This window comes from Artemia franciscana, chromosome 13, assembly GCF_032884065.1.
Source record: "Artemia franciscana chromosome 13, ASM3288406v1, whole genome shotgun sequence".
Lineage (NCBI taxonomy): Eukaryota > Metazoa > Arthropoda > Branchiopoda > Anostraca > Artemiidae > Artemia > Artemia franciscana.
In genome coordinates this window covers 42,305,328-42,326,290 of record NC_088875.1, presented here as the reverse complement: position 1 = coordinate 42,326,290, position 20,963 = coordinate 42,305,328, and the positions used below count along the sequence as shown (strand labels likewise).

Genomic DNA, 20,963 nt, shown 5'->3' with positions numbered 1-20,963 from the left:
TCAGAAATGAAATAAAAAACAAGTTTATTTAACTGAAAGTAAGGAGCGATATTAAAACTTAAAATGAACAGAAATTATTCTGTATATGAAAGGGACTGTCCCCTCCTCAACGCCCCGCTCTTTACGCTAAAGTTTGACTCTTTGTCACATTCTGCTTTTTAAAACAATAAAAAGCTTTGGCGTAAAGAGCGGGACGTTGAAGAGTGGACAGCCCCTTTTATATACGGAATAATTTCTGTTCGTTTTAAGTTTTAATGTCGCTCCTTACTTTCAGTTAAAAACTTGTTGTTTGTTTTATTTAATCTCACATAGCGCTGAAGAAGGGAAGCGTTTTCTCTCTCAAAGTATTCGTATTGTTCCGGTCAGTATTCTCGTTGGCCTTGTACATTCTTGATTTTTCTTTTCTTTGGTCTTTTGTTCTTTCTTGTAATGGAAATTGTTGTGCTAAAGGACAATGTAGTGGGTTCCTTTTCAGGGCTAGGCCTTGGAAAGCTTGTCCTGCCTCCTTTTGCTGGTTCTATTTGAACCTTACATTTTCAGAATCAGGAAAGTGAATTACAGCGTTTCCACTTTTGTCGATTTTTTGGGAGGTCTAACAAATTCCAAACCCATTTCTTGACAAAAAAGAGGATAGTGAAAATTGCCGATGTTTTACAGATTGTTGGAAAGAAAAATGGAAACACTGGCGAATTTGAAATAACAATCTATCCAACTAAATACTGTTAAAGAGAAACGTGCTAATCAAACAGTTCGTGGTAACGAACTGTAGTAAGGAGCGACCCGGCTTAATAGTAACCGAAACTCTAAAAAATGGAATTGTGATACCAGTAGTTACATCAAAAGAATCACATTTTAATGCTGATTTTAAATATGTAAGTTTCATCAAGATTAGTCTTGCCCATCAAAAGTTCCGAGCCTGAGAAAATTTGCCTTATTTTAGAAAATAGGGGGAAATACCCCTTAAAAGTCATACGATCTTAACGAAAATCACACCATCAGATTCAGCGTACCAGAGAACCATTTTGTAGAAGTTCCAAGCCCCTATCTACAAAAATGTGGAATTTCGCATTTTTTGCCAGAAGACAAATCACGGATGCGTGTTTATTTTTTTTTTTTTTTTTTTTTTTTTTTTTTTTTCCCAGGGGTGATCGTATCGACCCAGGGGTCCTAGAATGTCGCAAAAGGGCTCATTCTAACGGAAATTAAAAGTTCTAGTGCCCCTTTTAAGTGACCAAAAAGATTGGAGGGCATCTAGGCCCCCTCCCATGCTCATTTTTTCCCCAAAGTCACCGGATCAAAATTCTGAGATAGCCATTTTATTCACCATAGTCGAAAAACTTAATAACTATGTCTTTGGGGACGACTTACTCCACTGCAGTCCCCATGGGAGAAGCTGCAAGTTACAAACTTTGACCTGTGTTTACATATATAATGGTTACTGGGAAGTGTACAGACGTTTTCAGGGGGATTTTTTTGGTTGGGGGTAGATTTAAGGGGAGAGGTTACTTGGGAGGATCTTTCCATGGAGGAACTTCTCATGGGGGCAGAGACTTTCAATGGAGGGAGCGCAGGATTTTCTAGCATTATTTTAAAAAACAATGAAAAAATAAATATGAAAAGTTTTTCTACTGAAAGTGAGGAGCAGCATTAAAACTGAAAACGAACAGACATTATAACGCACATGAGGGGTTTACCTCCTCGTAATACCTCGCTCTTTATGCTAAAGTATTTTTAGTAATTACAACTACTTATTCTACGGCCTTTGTGATTCACGGGTTATTCTTAAGGAATTGAGACAAAATTTAAGCTTTAATATAAAGAGGGAGGTATCGACGAGGGGCGAGCCTCCTTATATACGAAATAAATACAAACGAATACAGAAGTTCGCTATGTAAGTTAATTCGTAAGTTACGTTATTTTTTACTTATGAAAACGTTCGTAAAAAATTTAAAGTTAATGCCTTTAAGTAATCAAGTAATTGGAGGGCAAGTAGGCCTCCTCCCTCGCTCCTTTTTTCTCAAAATCTTCCGATTAAAACTATGAAAAAGTCATTTAGTCAAAAGAAATTAATATGCAAATTTCGTTTTAATTATTTATGTGCGGAGAGCCAAGATCAAAACATGCATTAATTCAAAAACGTCCAGAAATTAAACAAAAAAAACAAGTTTTTTTAAATGAAAGTAAGGAGCGACATTAAAACTTAAAACGAACAGAAATTACTCCGTATATGAAAGGGGCTTCTCCTCCTCAACGCCCCGCTCTTTACGCTTAAGTTTTTTACTCTTTTAAAAAGTAGAGTTATGAGAAAGAGTCAAACTTTAGCGTAAAGAGCGGGGCGTTGAGGAGGAAAAGCCTCTTTCATGTATGGAGTAATTTCTGTTCGTTTTAAGTTTTAATGTCGCTCCTTACTTTCATTTAAAAAACTTGTTTTTTTTGTTTAATGTGTAAAAAGAATCCAGCCATTACCTCACTTTGATGTTCTTAAAGATATTTTTTGAAAATGTTAATGATATAGTTTGTTTTTTTCTAATTACAGTCGTTTGCGATTTTGTAAACAAACTTTATTAGGTTTGCATGACTAAAAGTTAACAAAGAACAAATACATAAAATATGCTTTTTGTTTACAATAATATAACTAAATTACATATTAGGTCGCATGTAAGCACGTATGTTTTTTTTTAATATAGTTTGCGCAATTGCTATTTAAAAATTAGATAGATCCCAAAAATAATGCGGAAAAAATCCTATTACGTTTAGTTATAAAAGAGAATGCGTAGTAAATTATAAAGCGTCTATTCAAAGATCAGTTGCGTAATTTTGTCAAAATTCCTGGGGGGGGGCAAAGTTGGAGCCAATTTTCCAAATCGAGTGAAAATGATAGTGAAAACTAAAAAATGAGCCATATAGTACCATAAAGGTAAAGATATAGCCTACCTAAGAAAACTGACCCGTTTCTGTGGATGATTGAATTATGCAGGCTTATATTAGTTTTGAAAAGATTTTTGAAGAAACTAAATTTCAGTTTGGCGGGGGGGGGGGACGAGGTATGAGAGCCCCTCTCATACCTCGTTCTCCCCCCGCCAAACTGAAATTTAGGAGTTACCCTCTCGGCAGGAGTTACTCTCCTGCCGTGTAGCAAGTTAATCCCTTGCCAACCCCTGCCAAAGATAAAAAGAAAAGTGACTGTTAATTTCTTTCGAGTAAAAAAATATTCTTTACTTCCATTGGCTTGTTTTTGCGACTTATTTTCGCAAGCCCTTACAATATTCCTTAAAGTACCAAGGGCAGTAAAATAAAAACATTTTTGCCTCCTCGCTCCATCTTGGGTCTAAACTTATATGAAAACCAAGATTTTCTACAATTTTTCGTCCTTTGATATTGTTTCATCAAACAAATTCCTTGCCATTTCAATTGTTGGCTTTTATACACATGATTATTGAGATCAATAAAGAACACAGATCGTACAAATCCTGACTGATTATCGTCATGACTGACTTCGCCCAGGCATTTTTATGTAAACACACGGATCGCACATTTTTAGCTAAACATACGGATTTATAAAGAACACGGATCGCACAAAACCTGACTGATTACCGACATTACTGACTTCATAAAGTATTTTTAGGCAAACACATCGTTGTCAACAATCGTGAGAACAGATTTGTTGATCGCCGAATGTGGTTCAACAATAATTTTCGCGCGTTATTTTCGTTGGAACTAAGCAACATTTTTTTTTTCCAAGCCAGTTGAGTAGTTTAGTTTTTCTATTAGATTTATCTCTACTTGGTAATTTTCACTGTCTGTACAGCTTTTCTGTTAGATCAAATTCTGAAGGCTTTAGCTATACGCAGTAAAATTTGCCCGAGTTTATCAAAGTTCACTGCACTTAGGAGAAAAAAGACGTAGATAATTAAGCACTTCTCCGTGTTTTACTTTACCTAGAAGATCAATCTCATAATAAATATAAAACATTTAAAGTAACTGCTTTTCTCTTCTCAAATCTTTAGTTCTTCCTTTTCCGGCTTAATCATATTAACTATTTCAACTGTGGGTTGTTTTCAGTGGGGGGGGGGGGGGAAATTCACGAAATGTAAGGGAAGGGGGAGGAATGTATTTTCAAAATCTAGTGGGAAAATTTTTCCAATTTTCTCAGAGAAAATGCCCCCAAAAAGTTTATTTTTAATGAAAATATATAAAAAGGCATTTTTTATAAATTTAGGGGAGATTTCGTTTTTTTCTTGAACTAAAAACAAAAAAGGTATTTACAATGAAAAAAAGATGTTTTTATCAAAAAGGTTATTCTTTACCAAAAAAGATATTCTTCAAAATGTAACGGGGAGGGGGGTGATTTTGTTGTTTATCAGATTTTTTTTATTGAAAATATCGAAAACAATCATTTTTGAATGACAATACCAAAAAAGTATTCTCAAAATCCAGAGGGGCAATAAAATGTAGGGGGCAAAAACACAAAATCCCTTGCCACCTCTAAGTGGCGCCACTGATAAGATTGTTTATCGACAATGTCACCGCAAAAGGGTTATGCTACAGCTTGGATATAATCCATGATCAATCCTTCCGGTTGTTACTGAGGCAGTATGCGTCTAACCTGTCTTGATTGTTAGCTTTACACAAATGGCGAAAAAACTAGATGCGAAATACTTGATTTTGAAGAAGCTATCCGGCCAACGACCCTTTCCTAATTTGGTTGTAATCTTCCCATTATAAAATTGGTATTAAATTAAGCCTTAGGTGGGTCTAGGGCGGTGGTTAATTATTGTAGGTTTTTTTCTGCTCAGGTTCATCGCTGGGATTATTTTCACGTCTAGAGGCCTACTAAATATGGAGCAAACAATGTCCATAAATGGTTGGCCTGCCGCCACGAATACTCAAAGCTGAAGAAAGGAATTTTGATAGTGATATAAAGTAAACGACTCTCTAATGGCGTTTGTGTTCGTTTTATTTCTTTTTTTATTAGCACGAATGGTTTGGCATGATATAAGAATAACATTATTAAACTAAATAGAAATTGCAAAATACTTTTTCAGGAATATAATATTACAATTTGTTGCCTATACAAAAACGACAAAATAATCATTAGAATATAAGTCAATAGAAGTTGGAATAGAACTTAAGCTCCTATCTGCAAACATGTGGAATTTGTATTTTTTGCAAGAAAGATCACGGATGCGTGTTAATTTTTTTTCAGGGGTTATCGTGTCGACCCAGGCGTCCTAGAATGTCACGAGAGGACTCATTCTAATGAGAATTAAAAGTTCTAGTGCCCTTCTAAAGTGACAAGAAAAATTGGAGGGCAACTAGGCCCCCTCCCACTCTTATTTGTTTCCCAAAGTCACCGGATCAAAATTTTGAGATAGCCATTTTGTTCAGCATAATCAAAAATCTAATAACTGTATCTTTGAGGACGACTTAATCCCCCACAGTCCCCGGGGGAAGGGATGCAAGTTATGAACTTAGCCCATTGTTTACATGTAGTATTGGTTATTGAAAAGTATACAGAAGTTTTCAAGGGGGATTTTTTCTGGTGGTGGGGAGGGGGTTACGTGGGAGGATCTTTTCATGGATAACTTTATCATGGGGGAAGAGAATTTGCATGAAGGGGCGCTGGTTTTTCCAGCGTTATTTAAAAAAAACAATCGGAAAGTAAATAAAAAAACACGTTTTTTCGACTGAAAGCAAGGAGCAGCAGTAAGACTTAAAACGAACATAAATTATTACGTATATGGGGGGGGGTTTCCTCCTCAATACCTCGCTCTTTACGCTAAAATGTTTTTAATAATTTCAGTAATTTAGTAACTTCAAGAGCTTCAAACTTCAGTGTAAAGAGCGAGGTATTGACGAGGGGAACCCCTTCATATAGGTAATAAAAATACGTATATAAAAGTTTGCTACGTAAGTTAATTCGTAAGTTACGTATATCCATTACTAATACATAACGTTCGTAAATAAAATTAAAAGTTCTAGTGGCCTTTTTAAGTAACCAAAAAATTGGAGGGCAACTAGGCCCCCTCCCCGCCCCTTTTCTCTCAGAATGGTCTGATCAAAACTATGAGAAAGCCATTTGGCCAAAAAAAATGAAATTAATCTGCAAATTTTGTTTTAATTATTCATGTATGATGAACCAAAATCAAAACCTGCATTAATTCAAAAACTTTCAGAAATTAAATAAAAGTAAGTTTTTCTAACTGAAAGTAAGGAGCAACATTAAAACATAAAATGAGCGGATACTATTCCCTATATGATAGGGGTTCTCCCCTCCTCAACGCCCCACTCTTTACGCTAAAGCTTGAGTCTTTCTCGCAACTCTACTTTTCAAAACTATAAAAAACTTTACCGTAAACAAATTTTAACTTTTGTGGGGTCAAAGATATCTTAAATTATTGTTATAAGACATCTACCAAAATGAGTTATTGGGTCTTAACGAAACTTCGTTGGAAATACAAGCTAATGACGAAGATATGCCTTTTTTGATCGGAACCCAATCCAAACTTCGTAGGGGGAGAATCTGAGGGGTTTTCAAACTCATATCATCAGAACAATAAGGTACAGACGCAAAGGGGACCCTCAGGATCGGGATCTTCCCGAAATCCTTTTTTTCTAAATTGCTGGGCACTTTTTATTCAGATTATAAATTTTATGTATTATGCCTCCCCACCCTCCCCCCTCCAGAAGTAAATTCTAGTGAAGTGCCTGAGAAAAATAACCAGAAAGGTTTGCCAAATCTCAGCCAAACTAGTGGAAAGTAACACATAGTGTCCTTGATATGTCTTTTCACTCGAGTAGGCTATTCCTTTGGCCTCTGTGGCGGGGAATAAGAGACCCCTAAACTCCTATCATACCAAAAGGGGGCATGAAATACAAACCAGTTGGGAGGTAAAAGTTCATAATTGTGCATAGTTGTACATATTGTTTTCGAATCATCCAATCTATTTGGGAGAAGAGAGGGTATAGGTATAAATATTTCTTTTCATCCTCAACTCAACTCACTACTCCATAGTATACATCTACAGCTACGATGTTGGTTTCCGTACCCGATCTATAAGAATGACTAAATCCATGAGAATGACCGTTACTATGTGAGTTATGTTCATTAGAGATTAGCAGCTAAGATTTTTGCTGTGCTGTTTGAGGGTTCGATTCCAAACCGACAGATACTGTAGCTTGTAATCCAAGAACTGTAACCCATGAATCCCATGACCCACAGTTGCTGCAACTCTTCAGGGGGTCTCTATACCAGAATTCTTGTTTTGTTATGAATTAACAATTATCTTCCATTTTGACGTTTAACAGTGACGTTTAACAGTTTTCCATTTAACAGTTACTTTTTTCCATATGACGAAGATGGAAATTTTGGAAATATATATTTTTTCTGTTTAGAAAGGAACATCCTACTTTTCTTCAGTTTGAAAAATAAAAGTAAGTACTAAGTAAGAGCGAAAGAAATAGTGAAACCTAACACAGGAAATTTAAAATTTTCCGGTACCGGGAATCGAACCCGGGCCTGCTGGGTGAGAGCCAGCTATCCTAGCCACTAGACCATACCGGATATATTAGGAACAAATATTGAAGGAATATTAGATAAGACAAGGAACCATTGTGTAATAATTACATGTTACTGTAGAAAAAGTTTGTCTTTTAAAAGTATTTAAAATGAGACAAAGTAATTCCCTGAGCAAATACCTTACATCAATAGGTAAGATATGTTTTTTCGGTAAAATGCTAGTTAGTTGACTTCTTGCTATCTCGGAAAGGGTTTAGGTTAGGAAAATGAAACTTTCAGGGATGGGTCTACAGGCTAAAGTATGTCCCGGGAAGGTATTTTAAAGTACCACCTCCATTCCATCTCCCTCTAGAAGGCCCTGAAATTTGTCTACATGACAGGTCTATATACCTATTGAAATTTTGACAAAACAACGTTTTACCTTAATTTTCAGTTACCAGTTGCCCTTTCTCTGCCTTTAGTTCTGAAAATGCGATTCCTGTTATTTGAGTAGAATTTTGAGCCATATCAATGTTTTTTTTTCAAAATTTGGGAAATATATTTGCATATCTTTAAAACCTTATAAAATGGAATTGAGCGAAGTTACGAAGCTGAAAACAATTTTGTTGTACCTCTATTTTGCAAGGTTTCATTTTTATAACACATATCTTTAAAGGTCATCTAAGGTCAGGGCCCTCTAGAGGAAGAAGGAGTGGAGGTAGTTGCTTCAAAAGGCCTCCCGGGACATACTTTAGTCTGTAGATTCATCCCTGAAAGTTTCATTTTCATAACCTAAACTTGGTTTAGATAAGCTAAATTTTTTAGCAAGTCTGGTCACTAGGGTCGTATCCAGGATTTTTTTTTTGGGGGGGGGGTCACAAAGGTATTTTTTCGGAGGGAGGGTTTGCAAAAAAAATTAGGTACCTATCGCTTGTTGGGAACACACACAAGAAGCGAAGTTAGGTTATCCTGATGAAATATACCAAAACATGATGATAATATAATACTGTAGAAACAAAGTTATAGAAACTGCGACAAAGGAATAATGGAAAACAGGCTGCGCAGAATGCATTATATTTATAGCTCGATATTTATAATGCATTATATAATGCACTATATTTATAATGCCAAACTTTAAAAACGCATCGAAAATTTGTTCGTATTCACTTTTGTTACAATTTTACACGTCGGACTAACATTTCGGGGGATCGGGGGTTCAAACCCCCTACCCCCCGCCCTAAATACTGGTCTTACTGGGCTTATTGGTCGCAAAACTTGTTCTTAACTTTGTGGTACGTTCGTGAGGTCAGGCACGCAAGGGGAATTTTTCTGAGGTGGTCAATAACACAATTTTTTATAATATAAGTGAAAATTATTCAGAAATTTGACAAAATTTTGGATTTCAGGGGGTGGGCGCGTCAATTGGGGGAGGAAGTTAATTGTCCCCTAGATTGTTTCCCCTCTAAATTTTCGGAAATACCTTTTTTTGGTATTTTTATTGAAGAAAGATATCGAAAGGCACCCTGGGATATTCTAGCCTGAAATAACGATCTAGATAGTTCACGAATTTGAGAAAATTTGTTTAGAGCCTTTGTTAAAAAAAAAAATCGTATGTATGACGTCATATTTATGAACCCATTTCAAGTGCATAAAATTACATTATGTTTCCTATTGTAGTAGTCACATCATTATTAGTAGGTCTATGTATGACGCATGCAAAACTACCAAAGATGACAAATGACTCTGAACAGCTAAAGAAAAAGGCATGGAACAAGAAACAGCAAAAATCACGTTAAATTGCAAAGAAAAACGTTGGACAATGAAATATGCTGTTATAAGACAGAGCAAAATTACAATGAAAAAAGGAACGTGTTGATTTAGCGTGCATGCGTCTGTTAAGGTTTAACATAAAGAAGGAATTGAATTCACGTCGTAATTATTTAGTTCAATTGAAATTACTGATTTTTTATCCTAGAATGAATATTGTTATTTTTGTTTCTGCAAAGATACACAAGAAGGAGAAAATGAATTCACGTCTGAATTCCTTAACCACCCTGGAACTGAATGAAGTTAATTTGGTGTCAGTGAAGGATAAGCAGGAAAGAGGAATTGAATTCATACCGGGGAACATTCAAGTGAGTGACGACACATTTACATACATTCAAAGAGCAAAAATATATAATTTTACCTCCAGGGGTGGTCGTATCGTTTTTTGTATTTATGACACATGCAGAATTACAAAAGATGATAAGTGACTCCGAACAGCTACAAAAAAGGTATGAAATAAGAAGCAGTGAAACCCACATTGAATTTGCATTGAATTGAATTTGCGATTAGAAAGCAAAGCAAAATTAAAATGGAATCAAGGAACGTGTTAGTTTAGCGTGTAAGAGCCTGTAAAGAATAAACAGGAAGGAGGAATTGACTTTTAGTATCTATCACACGTGCAAAATTACACAATATGATAAATGACTCTGAACAGCTAAAGAAAATGGAACAAAAAATAACAAAAAGAAGCCAGGAACCTTCACAGCATGGCACAAGAGCTTCCCACGCCCTTTAAGCTGCAATCTTCCGCAAAACATCTGATCAAAATTTTGGAATTGTCATCTTACTCGAAACAGTCAAAAAATCAAATTACTATGCTTCCAGGGATGACAAACCCCCACAGCCCTTGGGACAAGTGTTGTACATTATACAAGCTGTTCATTGTTTCTATATAAGGCTGGTTATTGAGAAAAGGGGGCATGTTTTATCCTGAGTCTCCAAAAGAACTAAGGGTATCAAGGTAAAACCCGTAAAAAGTGGTTAGGGAGATGTCAAACAAAATCAAACACACTTTATGTAGGAGGACTGTCAAAAGGATAGAATAACAATATCTAAGGGACGGCTTAGAGCATATCGTTGGAACTTCAAAATGATGTTGAGAGAGGAGCTGAGAAAGGAACGCATGGCAACATGGGGGGCAACTAAGATGCTCCCCTTTTCACCGATATAAATCTTAAAAAGCCATATTGCTCGAAATAGTCACAAAATCTAATAGTAATGCCTCTGGGGATACCATGTTCCCAGAATCCCAAGAGCAAGGAGTTTAAATTATCCAGCTTATCCATTTATAATATACAGGATTTATCCTTGGGGAAGGGGAGTATGTTGGATCATGGGTGTATCCCAAAACACCAAGGGTATTGAAGGGAAATTTTGGGGATTCGGGGCTGTGTTGAGCTAAGTCAAAAGACACTATATGCATCCAAGTTATCAAAAAGACGCATCTGCAATATCTTTCAATTTTTTTCAGTCGTGAGTCGCAATCTAGGATTGTATAATCACAGCTACGAAGCGAACTGAAGGCAGCATTAATGAGAAAAGATGTATTTTTCTACCCTAACGTCAAACCCAATAGATATGTTTTTTTTCAATGTGTACTATAATTACGAGATTATCTTATCAGAATATTGACCAGCCCTTTGAGTTGGCATGACAGTTTTGCTGAATTATGTTTTCATTCATTTTGTCACGCAATCCTTATTTTATGAAAGTTTTTTTTTTATAATTCTTGACGAAAGTTGATTGAAAGCAGAAAAGAAATTCTTCGTAGACACTTGAAGCTGACCAAGTATATAGGAGAAAGGGGTTAGAGAACATGATTTCAAAACACACATATTCCCCGCTTCAATCTGTTTTCGTTTTAACCTAAAGGGTTACCCACTTTCTGTGGCAGATCTTAAGCTTATTCTGCTCTGTACCTTCGACCCTGTCAGTGGTGTCATTTGGGGGTAGGGGCGATCATTGCCTAGCCTATATTTTTGTCCCATTTACTTTATTACCCCTCCCCAGCTTTGTACATTTTTTTGCTCTCCTCCATTTGGATTTGAAAACATACCTTTTTTTCGTTGAAAAATACCTTATCTGGTTTCTTCATCGAAAAAACTGAAAAAAAAACAATAGAACCCCCCTCCCCGTATCTCAAAAATTCGATTCATTCCCCCTTGCATTTCTTGAACTGATGATACTTTACCCTACTTTTTGCACTTTCGACCATAATCTGTGCGCAGAATAAAATAATCCCTGCTGAGCAAACGCCATCTAAACGCCAGAAACCAGCTCCGATATCCGGTCAGGCTATTGAGTTAGTAAAGCAGTTCAGTTACCTCGGATCAATCATATATTGAAATGGAGCCGTGGACACAGAAACCATGGCAAGGATCGCCATGGTTTTGTTCATGGATTGATAGAAGTTTCGGGTATGTAACTTGGATGCAACTGAAAAGGATCAATGACGTATCGGATATTACACCACAATGCGCACCGAAGACATTTTTCGCGTCTTTAAAATCCCTCCTTCTTGATGCAAATCGGCTCGTGCTTCTTTTCAACAATTCGATCATCTTCTTCGTCTTTATGCCAACCCTCTCCCAATATTATCAGCCTTTACGACCTAGCTGCCAATGGATGGAACCGTCTCAGGGAAAGATGAAGAACCAGATGGGCTGAAATTATTCAAGGTTTGCCCAAAGTTAAAACCACGCGAGCCTTTATCCAATCTTTTGCATGTAATGTTTACGTTTTTAAGAATTTTTTATAGGGAATAGTCTTTTTAACAGTTCATGGCAAACAACCTCTGGTTCTTCTAGGAACGTCATTTGTATTTATATTTTCTGTTTTTAAGTAGGTCTTTACTTACCAGAAATGGACGAAGCCACATCATGGCCCAAGCGCCTCAAGTCAGGGATGTGAAAAGGAGGCGGACTAATGGCCTGGCTTAGTCGTAAATCCTCCCTCCCTTCGTCCCATTGTATCAACTTTCTCATCACCAGTGGCAAAATTAAGAAAGTGGTTGTCAGTGGCAGTGCGTCCACTCTTGGGAACACAAAAATCATTTATAAAAAAAATCCACTGATCTTACTAATAAGTTAAAAAATTTCACATTTGAGGATAATTCAATTCTCTGTAGTTTTGATGTGGTGTCCATTACTTGGCACTTATTATTCAAACTATAAGATTATTTCTTATACACATAATTAGATCCCCTCCGAAACTAATTCTTGTACACATGCCAGTTTCAATTACCCTCTTTATGTATTTTGGATTAAACTGCAAGTTATCCAAAATACCAGAGTAAGTTTATTTGTGGTTTTTCTTGAAGCATTTAAAAGGTTTAATGTACTAAAAAAACAAAAACTAAAAAGTGATGTAAAAATTATGTTTTTTTTCTAATGTATTACATCTTGTAAAATTAGTCTAAAAAAGACATCTTGAAATGTGGCACGGCAAGACGCACAAATTAAATCAATGTAAAGAACAAGAGCTCGTGAAAGGGTATTCTGCGGAGAGGTTTGTTTATATTGACTATATTACATGTTTCGCTGAGAGATATTTTACAATTTTGGTTAAGTCTTCAACAAGCACATTTTTCAGTATGTTTTATCCCCCTAAATGACCTTGAGTAAAACAAGGAAACGTGCATGAAAAAATGAACTTTCATAACATTTTGATTTTTTTTTTTCGCTCGATCCGTGAATGTCTAAAATGCAAATGATGATAAAATACTTTTTGCAGCACATTAACGCTCAACACTGCTCAAGGTTCCAGAATAAAGTGATGCTTGACAACCAAAGGCCAGAAGCTAATTTAAACAATTTAGCACCTTTTTTCTTTTGCATTTGAGCATAGTATTTTAATACCTGGACTGATTTAAACCGCATGCATAATGAAAACCTTGAAAATTAGACTGTAATTTATCTTTTTTTACGTCACTAAAAAATAGCTATTGATGTTGATGTTCACGCTTCGTAGTTTTATAATTTAAAAAAAGGTATGAATGTCACCGTTTTAAATACGACCTGTTTCATTTTTATACAAGAAACTTTTTAAAAGCATGGTTAAAGCCAAGTACATACCCAGGATTTTTGTTCGTGGGGGGGAGGGTCTCTGGGGGTTGGCTTAAAAAGAGATAAGCCAGACAAAATTTCTGAGGGGTTTTGATCCGTTACGCTCCCCCCTGGGATATGGCCTTGGTTACTGGAAAGAATTAAAAGTAGTGAAAAAAAAGGTTTGTATTTTTTTCGAAAATTATGCCTATAGTAGGCTAACTTTATCTGTGGTTTTTCTTGGGGTATTTAAAAGATCCAATGTACTAAAAAAAAAAAAAAAAAAAAAAAAAAAAAAAAAAAAAAAAAAAAAAAAAAAAAAAAAAAAAAAAAAAAAAAAAAAAAAAAAAAAAAAAAAAAAAAAACACTAAAAAGTAATGAAAAAACTATGTTTTTTTTTCTAAAGCATTATGCTTTGTAGAATTAGTCTAAAAGATACATTTTGAAGTGTGGTTACAGTATGTATAATTCTGTTTTCCAATAAGATAAAACCTACTTTAAAAAGTATAACCTAGTAGCAAAAACTGAAATGAACTGACGAAAACTATAACCTCTTTTAAGAGTCTGATGTCCAATATCATCTAAGTCGTGACCCTCACAGTGGAGAACCTCGTAGTCCCTTTTATCTAGCCTTTCTTTTTTTTCGATATTCTACTATTTTGGGGGTTGTATCAGATTTGTGTGTTGGGGAATTTTGGACAGAGTATGAAAATTTTGTCAATAAAATTTACCGCTCGACGGATGTTCTATTTTTCACGAAAAAGCTTATTTTTACAATTCATTTTTGAGCGCATAATAAATAGGAAACAATTTTTTAAAGCAACCGTCAGCCACCTCCCACGTCTCAACAAGTATCTGGACCTCGAGGAAAGCCACCTCGACCTCCTCGGAAACGAGAAGTGGATGAGGACGAACCAAGCCCCCCGTCTCAAATAAGTGGAGGAAGACAGGTTAAAATTCAACCAAAGGAATCGAAAGTATCTGGTTGGTTTAAAAGGAAAAAGTAGCTGTGCTTAAGGTAAGAAGGAGTGGCAGCCATAAGAAGCACATTTTCATGCCAATATTTTCTATTCTGAATATTCAGATAATTATGGAGGGGATGGGGGATTTCCCCCCTAACTTTACTTCAGTGACTGAAAGGCCTTCAGACTAAGCGCCCAATATGATTGCTTATTGGATGACAGCCCCTCCTTTTGGGGATAAATTTGTAATGTGACGGAAGTGATGATATATATATATATATATATATATATATATATATATATATATATATATATATATATATATATATATATATATATATATATATATATATATATATATATATATATATGTGTGTGTGTGTGTGTGTGTGTATATATACATATAACCAACTGTGAATTCTAGGGATCTCTGAAAGCACGTAAGTCCGATATTCTGAAAAGGGTGGGGATAAACCTTTCAGAACAAATTTAAAACAAATAGGTGAATTGTATTACAATTATAAAAAATTGGAGAAAACACCTTAAAATGGTAACATTTGGGGGAGGGGGGCTATTCAAAGGAGTGGACCTCCCAAGGCTGTTTAGGTTTCTTGTTTCTAGTAGTCTAGCTCGTTTAATTTGAAACTTCCAGAAAACATTTGCAAAATGAGTTCCTCCTCTGACAAAAATAAAGTTAAAAGTAGATTTCTTACTAATATGATACCCAGAAAAATAGTCCAGCTACCCACTTCCCGTACCCTTAGCTGACTTCTGGCTCTATAGTTTTAATATAGTTTTATTAAATAATAGATAAAACTATATTCTCTATTCAATGACGTTAAAAAAATGTTTAAAATTACTATATGAGATTTCATTTTACTTAAAAGCAATCAAGGACGGTGTTAAAAAACCGCAATTTGTTCCGTCAAAGGCTGAAAAGGTGTTATTTTCTTGACTAAATAATTTGAGGAAGCAAGTCTAAACCTCACTTATTTGTGCTTGATATTAATTGCATGCTAGCTAGTGATTCACTGTCACAATGATCAATATATCAATCGCAAATAAGTCACATATCACTGACGCTAAAGTCATTGCATACGTTCGCGGTTAGTTATGGTCAATTTTAACAAAAAAAAAATATGGCCGGTAAATAACCAGAATATGAAGTGTCAATTATCTTGCATGGAATATCTGTAAGTTCTTTGCACTTTTGCAGCCAGTTTTAGATTGTTTACAAGAAAATGTAAATATGTATATATATGCTAGCTGTTGGGGTGGCGCTTCGTGCCATCCCAACACCTAGTTGGTGGGGGCGCTTCGCAACCCCCCCGAAGCCCCCCCGCGCGCGTGTAAGTTGTTACGTGCCATTGTAGTTGTGTCCCTGTGTCCCACTTGTGAATATAGATAGACATATATATATTTTTAACTACGTAAAACTTGCGAATATACAACATTCTTGGCTGTCCCATTGTCTGTGCATATAAATAGATTGTCAGGTTTACCGACTCTTGAACATGCAACATATAATTGTCCATGGGAAAAACAATCTGTATTCAGATCTATACCTCATTTCTAATGATTGCCCTTGAGCTTTGTTGATGGTGATTGCTAATCGAACATTCCCTTTGTCCCCGTCGTCATTTATATATCCCCCTGTGCCCCCCGGCGTCCCCGTTGTTGTTGTTTCCCTGTGTCCCGGTCGTCATTTGTGTCCCGGTGTCGGAGTCTGTAATTTCTCTTTGAGTGTCGCGGTCGTCATTTATATTCCCTGTGTCCCGGTGTTCCGGTCGTCATTTTTGTCCCGGTCGTCATTTGTGTTCCGGTGTCCGGGTCTGTAATTTCTCTTTGAGTGTCCTGGTCGTCATTTATATTCCCTGTGTCCCGATCGTCATTTGTGTCCCGGTGCTTTGTTGATAGTGATTGCTAATCGAACATTCCTTGTGTCCCGGTCGCTTTCTCTTTGAGTGTCCCTGTCGTCATTTATATTCCCTATTTCCCGGTGTCCCGGTCGTCATTTGTGTCCCGATGTCCCGGTCTGTAATTTCGTCAGTCGACAAACATGACGTCAGTCGACACACAAACATGACGTCAGTCGACAGACCCACAGACAACTTATTTTTATATATATAGATATATATTTAGTTTATTTATATAATATATTTATTTATTTATTATGTATTTTTAATTATGTATAAATAATTATAAAAGCTCCAAGTTTCTTAAAGACACTGAATTTCAGAAAAACTAAATGAATATTTTGGCTATATATCTAAAAGTCGCCTCAGCAACTTAAATGAGTAAAATAAATATGAAATTAACCTTGCGATAGAAAATGAGGAAACTAAAGCCAAAAAAAGTCCTAACGTCATAACTCAAGGGCTTTTGCGTCTTAAAGGATACCCCTGTCTCGTCCATTATAATCGTTTGTGAGGTCAAACGGTTTATAGTTTGTTGGGTGGCATTCACATAACTTGTAGGGCTTGAATAAGAGATCCAAAGAAACGACAGGAAACTAAAATCACACACTTTCTTTCTAGAAATCTTAGAAAAACCATTTAATTTCTCCCGTTTTGTGCTGGAAACGCATTTTCAGAATTTTAGAAAATGTGAAAATCCAGACAAAAAATTCCAACAACAAAATCCAGACAACATCGGAAAATGATGTTGATTTTCCGAAAAAACAGGGAACTAAGTGCCCACGTTTATTTCTAGAAATCTTAGAAAAACCATGTAATTTCTTTGTGCTGGGGGAAGGATTTTAACTGTTTTAGAAAATGTGAGCATCCATACAACAAAATCCAGACGACATCGAAAAATGATTTTGTTTAAAAAAAAAACGGGAGGAAACTAAAAGTCGACGCTTAATATCCTGGAAATCTTAAAAAAGACACTTAATATCTCTTGTTTTGTCCCGGGGATGGAAATACTCAGTTTTAATGGAACTTGCATCATTAGAAAATGGGAATTTTATTTTATTTTTTTTATCAAACAGAACAGAATTTTTTTTCAAGTTCTGGAAAGGGCAGTCCCTAAAAATGTTCTTGCACACATGCTAGGAAAATGCTATGAATCTGCTCAAGAAAATATAATCTGCTCGCTTTGTCAGCTTTGAAGTTCCCTGTATTGCTACCCATTTTTATTGAAAACCTCGCCGACAGAGGGGGTGAATCGTGAATCCTCCTGAAATGTTTGTCTGGCTCAGAAAAATGCAAGGAGATGCTTGTAAACAAGTTTTTGACCTGTTTTTTATCATTTTTATTTTGTACCCCTCCCCCTCTACCTGAACAAAATTCTGGATACGACCTTGACAAGAGCCAATCAGATTTTAAGAAGATGGGTTGTTTGACCTTCATTTTAGATGTACTCTAAAATCTTAATTTTAGATGTACTCTAAAATCTTAATTTTAAAATTCATTTTAGACCTCTCTTGGCTTAAAAAATATCTCACAGCCGTAGCCTCCCCCAATGAAACTTACGCTTTTTATTGCACTTGGTATTAACCAAGTGACATATAGCGATTGCAAATTCTGTCGGTCTGTCTGTCCCGGTTTTGCTAGTTTAGGCACTTCCAGACAAGCTAGGACGATGAAATTTGGCAGACGTATCAGAGACCGGACCAGATTAAATTAGAAATAGTCTTTTCCTCGATTCGACCATCCGGGGAGGGGGGACGGTGAATTCGGGAAAAAGAAAAAATGAAGTATTTTTAACTTACGAACGCGTGATCGGATCTTAATAAAATTTAATATTTAGATTGATATTGTGTCTCAGACCTTTCATTTTAAATCCCGACCCAGATCCGGTCAGGAAGGGACCTAAAATCTTGGAAAACGCTTAGAGTGGAGGGATCGGGAAGAAACTTAGTGAGAAAAATAAAGACAAGTCCTATATACGTGATTGGCATAACCGGAACGGATCTGCTTTCTTTGGGGGAGTTAGGGGAAGGGTTAATTTTGAAAAATTAGGAAAAACGAGGTGCTTTTAACCTACGAAGGAGTTATCGGATCTTGATTAAATTTCATATTTAGAAGGACCTCGTAACTCAGATCTCTTATTTTAAATCTCGACCGGATCCAGTGTCATTGGGGGGAGTTAGGGGGACAGAAAATGTAGGAAAACGCTTAAAGCGGAATGATCAAGATGACAATTGGTGGGAAGAATAAGCACAAGTCCAAGATACGTGCCTGACTTAAACGGACCAGATCGGCTCTCTTTGGGGGAGCTGGTGGGGGGGGGGAGTAATTTGGGAAAATTAGAAAAATGAGGTATTTTCTACTTACGAACGGCTGATCAGATCTTAATCTAATCAGATCACAAGTCCAAGATACGTGCCTGACATAAACGGACCAGATCCGCTCTCTTTGGGGGAGCTGGTGGGGGGGGGAGTAATTCGGGAAAATTGGAAAAATGAGGTATTTTCAACTTACGAACGGCTGATCAGATTTTAATGAAATTTGATTAGAAAGATCTTGTGCTTTTGAGCTTTAATTTAGATCCCAACCAGATCCAGAGACATTAGGGGGAGTTTAAGGGGAAAACCGGAAATCTTGGAAAACGTGAAAATTTAGATATTTTTATCTTACGAATGGGTGATCAGATCTTAATGAAACTTGATATATAGAAAGATTTTGCGGCTCAGATGCTCCATTTTCAATTTGAATCGGATCCGGGAACATACGGGGTTGGAGGAGGGAAAGAAAAATCTTGGAAACTGGAAATCTTTGAAAACGCTTAGAGTGGAGAGGTTGGGATGAAACTTGGTGGGAAGAATAAGCACAAGTTCTAGATACGTGATTGACATAATTGGAACGGATCCACTCTCTTTGGGGGAGTTGGGGGGTTCCAGTTCTTTGGCGAGTTTGGTGCTTCTGGACATTCTATGATTTTGGATTTGGTGCACAAATGGACTGGGAGGCTGGAGGGAGAGGAAAAATTTAAGAAAATTTAAGCAAGTCCTAGATATATGATTGACATAATCGGACTGAATCCGCTCTTTTTGGGGATTTTTTTCTTTGGGGGGGGGGGGTAATAATTCGGAAAAATGAGAAACATTGAGGTATTTTTAACTTAAGAACGGGTGACCGGATCTTAATGAAATTTGATACTATAAGGAACTCATGCCTCAGAGGTTTTTTTTAACCCCGACCAGATCTGGTGACATTGGGGGGAGTCAGAGGGGGAAACCGGAAATCTTGGAAAACGCTTAAAGTGGAGGGATCGGGTTGGAACTTGGTGGGTAGAATAAGCAAACGTCGTAGATACGTGATTGACGTAACCGGACTGGATCTGCTCTCTTTGGGGGAGTTAGGGGGGTCCTGTGCTTCGGTGAGTTCGGTGCTTCTGGACGTGCTAGGACGACGTCAATTGGTAGGCGTGTCAGGGACCTGCACAAATTGACTTGATAAAATTGTTTTCCCCGATTCGACCATCTGGGGGGCTCAAGAAAGAGGAAAAATTAGAAAAAGGATGTATTTTTATCTTGCGAGTGGGTGACTGGATCTTAATGAATTTGTCTCATCTCTTATCTTTTGTCTCAGAGCTCTTATTTTAAATCCCCATTGGCATTAAGCCTCTGACTTTCCTTTTAAATCAATCTATTGATTTTTATAGTTTTAATAGAGCTCATGCCATGTGAGCTCTTGGCTCTTGGTTCTTCCGACCTCGTCACAAGTGCCATATGAGCTCTTAGCTCTTGTTTTATCGCGGAATTATAAGAAAACAATCACTCTTTTTCTTTTTAAAATGTATATATTTGAAACTTGAAAAGAAGTATTTCGAGTTCCGTATTTCACTGGTATTAAATTTTTTTCACGCGGTTGCGTGTCTATTGAGGCATCCAAGTAGAAATTTCATGGGACACAAAATCTGGCTCTGCGAATCAAGGGGCTTCGATGGGACGATTGAAAGGCTCCTTGGCCTTATTCACCTAGTTCTATTGTCAGCACAAATTGCCCAGCAAACTCTGAGATTGTTTGGGCATCTCCTTCGGATGTCACCGACAGCCCTTGCTAGAATTATATACGACTTCGAACCTAAATCCTATTTCTAGTTACGCCCGAGGGTAGACCTCAGACCAGATGGAAGGACAGCTTTCAAAAGTGCTGTCGAGGCCCACTCGTAACCACAGATCGGTCCACCTGGAGTAGCAAGTGTGCTATGCTCTCTACGCCACATATCATACGGCAGAAGCTTTAAGTCAAGTCAAAATCTGGCAAGAGGAAGATGGCAATAAACTGGCCTAATCCCATGCAAAATATATTAAATAACAGAGGAATTATTAAGGTGCTGAGGTTGGGGGAGCGGTGTCCCAAATGCGCTTCCTCGTATGTAAATGTCTGAGCCAAACTAAGAGCTCGAAATTGAATCGAGTGCTTTAGTATCGGAAACAATAAGTAAAATTGAATTGGTGACTAAGATGTTATGGTACTTGAATGTTTTACCGAAATTGATCTCGAGGATTAAGTCGAGATCAAAAGACAAAGCATTAAGCCTCATTTAAAGTACATATCTAAAGGGTGGGGCTTGTCTGTGACCCCATATAACTTTGAAACTGTTATGGTTCTTTGTATAAGTTCTTGAATTTTCATATAATGCACACTTATTTTGTGTATTTTTTATGCTTCTGTGCCACCC

The 20,963-nt window shown here is 36.7% G+C and overlaps 1 protein-coding gene and 1 non-coding gene across 5 annotated transcripts in view; one reads left to right on the top strand and one right to left on the bottom strand.

Annotated features, from left to right (window-relative positions):
* LOC136034957 (uncharacterized) overlaps positions 1–20,963 on the top strand; it is a 147,051-nt gene that overhangs the window by 98,326 nt on the left and 27,762 nt on the right. For 2 of the 4 annotated variants that reach the window (XM_065716503.1, XM_065716502.1), the window contains one exon: positions 14,189–14,386. The exons of the other annotated variants lie outside the window; for them this stretch is intronic. In XM_065716503.1, the coding sequence (XP_065572575.1) occupies positions 14,189–14,375 (187 nt within the window). In that variant the 3' untranslated portion in view covers positions 14,376–14,386. The remainder of the gene's footprint in view (positions 1–14,188; positions 14,387–20,963) is intronic. 4 annotated transcript variants of the gene reach the window in all.
* On the bottom strand, positions 7,493–7,564 carry Trnae-cuc (transfer RNA glutamic acid (anticodon CUC)). Its single transcript has one exon. It is a non-coding gene; the product is annotated as a tRNA-Glu (tRNA).